Here is a 4,387-nt window from a genome sequence, read left to right on the forward strand (position 1 = left end):
AAGAGAAAATACAGATAATGAAAAAAAAATGCGGACAGCAATTGTTCAACTTTTCAAAAAACAGAAAAAAATATCTAAATCAACTTTTTTTTTTCTTTTCTCAACAGCACGCCTCAAGAAAGTTGAGCATTCTGTACCTGAAATCCAAGTTATATTTTATCACTCTCACAAGAGCAACTGCCATTGCATATACGAATAAACTCCTCGACTTCTTTTTTCATTATTATTTCTTTTAAATCTCTTACATATTAGTGTGTACATCGTCTTAACATATAATATCACATACAATAGGACAGGTACTGCATATTGTCCGAATCTTTCACTTTTCCTCCTTTTAAAAACACGCACTTGCACGCACACACACACACGCAGAACACGCACCTGCTGTGTTATAAAAATCTACACTCAAGACCGCTTAGGTTAGCACCCGCGTGATCGTCTGGTTACTCATGTTGCCTTTCATTACCTCATAACAAATTCCTCAACGCCTCCCTACCTCATAACACTTAGGGAGGTCTGCTCAACGTTCTTGCGTTCTTCAAAGAGGGACTTTAACAATGAACATCCTCTTTGGCACAGTTATTTGAGGACAAACCGTTTAATTTGTGTTAAGAAAAAAATACGGTCTCTTTGATAAACATACTACTCACTGCATAAATAATATATCTCGCATCCTCGTCTACGGAAAGGTGTAACATATACATTAAAACATGTATATACACGTACGCACATACATATATACATGCGTATATATAAATATACACACGCACGCACATACATACATACATACACACACCCATATATACACGCTATCACTTAGCAGTTGACTCAGTGCCATACACAGAACCTTACGTCACACGGGTGCCTTGCTAGCGAACACATCTTCACTCACTGACCTACGACCTTGAGCTGTCAGAATTTTAGTACATGACAGAAGACAAAACTGCATGGCATGAGCATGGCAATGCATAGAGTTCATGGGAAAGGTCATGCGCCTCTATACGCAATGTGAAAAAATAATTGGTCATCTGAGAGAGATCAAGCGATGGAGGGAGATAATGAGAGGGAGAGGGGATGACGGGAAGGATGAGGAAGAGGGAGAGGGAGATGGAGAGGCAGAGGGAGGAGAGACATGGGTAGGAAGAGGGAGGGAGAGAGCGAGAGAGAAAGAGAAAAAGAGAGATCAATAATACTGATGAAACAAACAAAGCAACCGGAGGAAAAATAAAAAGAGGAGAAAAACGAAACAAAAGTAGGGAATGAGCAAAGAAGAAAAGGAGAGAGAATAAGAAACGAGAAAAAAAGGAACGAAAAACAAAAAACAAAAAAGAGAATAGAAACCTAACCTCAGCTATTTATAGGCCTATAACGTCCCAAGTAATTAACAGTAGGAGGAGCCAAGAGGAGAAAGAGGAGAGAGTCTTGGTAAACATAAATTAAAAAACGCATCTTGCATATATATTCATCTTGCTCACCCCCTTCCCCCCCTCTGCACTCTAAAACGCTGCAACAAATACGTTCCTTTTTCACAATACTGTAAAACGGAAAGAAAAAACAAAAATATATAGAGAAACTATCTTTCTATAGCTAAATAAATAACGTGACTCGAACACGAACCCAAAGTGCCTTACAGACATCTTACACTTGTTCGAATGACAGGACAAAGAGAGTGAGAGAGAGAGAGAGAGAGAGAGAGAGAGAGAGAGAGAGAGAGAGAGAGAGAGAGAGAGAGAGAGAGAGAGAGAGAGAGAGAGAGAGAGAGAGAGAGAGAGAGAGAGAGAGAGAGAGAGAAATTGATGATAATAACGGGACATATATACACAAATATCAAAATAAAATGTCTTAAAATCAGAGCACAGGTTAACCTCTTGACCAAACTTGAGCAAAAAGGTACAATTGCATTCTTTCTCTTTACTTGTTTTTTATTTGTTCACTTTGACCGTGAAAGATTCCGGACTTAGAGTTTGTTTTTGCTTTTGTCTGTCTGAACTTGGATCTGGTACATGGACAAAAATATATATGAAACAAAAACATTTGCATCGTAAATGGGCATTTTCTGTTTTATTTACTTCTTCATTATAAGTGACTTACACTGGCGAATTCTTTAAGTGTGTATAATATATACACACATAAACGCACATACACACGCACACATACATTACTCCTATCTCTTCAAACGAAAAGAAAAGAAAAAAAATATATAGATTGATATTTTCGTGGCGTCTGTTCAAACACTAGTTCACTCACTTTTCAATTTAAAAAATCCTTCTCTCGCTGTTATTAAACCACACAGATGTTTACGTTCCTGTCCATTTAACCCGTAAAAACACCTAGAGTTTTCTTTCCGTAGATTTTCACGTCTCGCTTGACTGAAAGAGAAGCGAGTTTTTGTCATTTTTACTTTTCTCTTCTCTTTTCTTTTTTTGTATCCACTTCGAAAGTTCTTTAACATATCTGTTTATGTGTGACATGTAGATCACGGGATTTGGATGATGAGGTTCGTCACACGCCCATCGTCAAGGACGCCCTCCTCGATGTGACTGGGGGCGACGCCCTTCCCAGCACCTGCGGGCGGGCGCCTGGCGGTGTGCGGTGCGGTCGGGTCACTGGGTACACGGCGGTCCACGGGCGTGCCTGTGGACGCGCCTGTGGGCGTAGAATAGACGTGCACGCGCGTGTGTGTAGCGGGGTATTCCTGTACTGGCTTGTGTCGTGGGGGAGGGTTCTCTGCGGGCGACGGGCGCACACACGCACGCACGTCCTTGACCGCTGGGCTCTTTAGCAGAGCGGCGGGCAGCGAGTGGGCGGCGTCAGCTGTCTTTCCCTCCAGTCGCGGGCGTCCTGAGGGGCGTGGCGGGCGGCCTTCTGCGTGCGGGCGTGGGCGTTAGGGCGTGGTGGGCGGCGAGATGACTGCGGGCCGTGTGTTCTCTTTCTCCTCTTCGCGTTCAGAGCGACTCCTGCGGGCGGCGCAGGTGTCGCAGTCGGACTCCGAGCAGTCGCTCGAGGAGTTGGTCGAGTCGGACTCCGAGTCGCTGTCGGTGGACGACGAGGACGACTCGCGCGGCACGACCTGCCGCCTCCTGCGCGCCAAGCGCTGGCGTAGCGCCGCGTTCTCCTCCTGCAGCGTCAGCAGCTGCGCCTGCAGCGTTGCCACAAGGCGCGAGGGCGACGCCGACAGCGCCTCCGTCAGCACGGCGGCGCGCGCCTCCAGGGCCACGATGGCCGCGCACAGGTCGCCGGTGCGGCTGCCGCGCATCAGGCGGTCCTCGCGCGCGCTGCGGTACGCGCTCTCGAAGTCCGCCAGGTTGAACGGGTACCAGTCTCGCGCGTGGGCGTGCGTGGGCGTGGCGCTGCCCAGGTCGTCCTCGCCACCGCTGGCGGGTGGGTCGTGCTCCCACCCGGGGGTGCTCTTGTCGAAGTTCAGGAACAGCGCCGAATTCTCGTGGTCGTCCATGATGAACTGGGTGCTGTTCTCGGGCGCGCGGGGCACCTGGGCGCCCACGGGCCGCAGCACGGGCGTGGGCGGGCCGCGGGCGGGCGTGAAAGGTTCGCCGCAGCCCGCCGTCGGGGACACGAGCGCGACGCGGCCCTCTTCTTCCTTGGGCGTGCGGCGTCGCCTCCTCCGCCGCTTCTTCTTCTTCTTGAGCGCAGCCCCGCCGCCGCCGCCGGACGCGTTGCGGCGCCGCGCGTTGGCGCTGAGGCTCTGCAGCGGCTCAGCTGATCGCTCCATGACGTGGCAACGCCGCTCGATGGCTACACTTGGCAACGCTGCACTGGCCTCCGATACTCTCCGCTCACAACACGAATTTCCTAAGATTTTTCTCCCGCTTTTCGGGGCGGAGGATCGCACTTTTGACGACGCGGCCGATCAAACTATCGTATGCTCTGTTAGTAGGTCACAAAACACCACACGGATTGACACAGAAAAATAGATATCTGGAATCATGACTCGCTGTGAAAGAGTAACTCCTGACTCGTCGCCCGACAAGCCAACACTGAGCTCTGAGCTTTCGAGGATGAAGCACCCGGGCTTGGCTCTCGGTTGCCAGACGCCACCACGTACTTTTACTACCATGTGTCCTTTCCACTTCACTTTCTCAATCTTGCCATTTTCTTCTCGCTCGCTTATGCAAAATGAAGGAAGAAATAAAAACACTTTGTCAAAGAAGAATTTTAAGCTCGTAGACGATCTTTACTGCGAGATAAATCGAAACAAGTGAGTCCCATGCGCGCGCAGACATGTCACATGCTGCTTTCAGGCGGGATGTTCAAATTCAAAGCAAAATCCAACCTTGACGTAAACATTGTCTCATGTCTTATAAAATAAGATATATTCACTGGATATGACTTACAACGTTATGAGCATGATGATATAAGCAAGAAAAAT

At 48.3% G+C, this 4,387-nt stretch overlaps 1 protein-coding gene across 1 annotated transcript; it reads right to left on the reverse strand.

The window, feature by feature from the left end:
- Positions 1–1,685: 1,685 nt before the first annotated feature.
- LOC113799940 (uncharacterized) lies at positions 1,686–3,995 on the reverse strand. Its single transcript, XM_027350641.2, has one exon. It carries the CDS (start codon positions 3,728–3,730, stop codon positions 2,885–2,887), a length of 846 nt encoding a protein of 281 aa, XP_027206442.2. The 5' UTR covers positions 3,731–3,995; the 3' UTR covers positions 1,686–2,884.
- Between the last annotated feature and the right edge of the window lie 392 nt (positions 3,996–4,387).

Source organism: Penaeus vannamei, chromosome 26, assembly GCF_042767895.1.
Source record: "Penaeus vannamei isolate JL-2024 chromosome 26, ASM4276789v1, whole genome shotgun sequence".
NCBI classification, from domain to species: domain Eukaryota; kingdom Metazoa; phylum Arthropoda; class Malacostraca; order Decapoda; family Penaeidae; genus Penaeus; species Penaeus vannamei.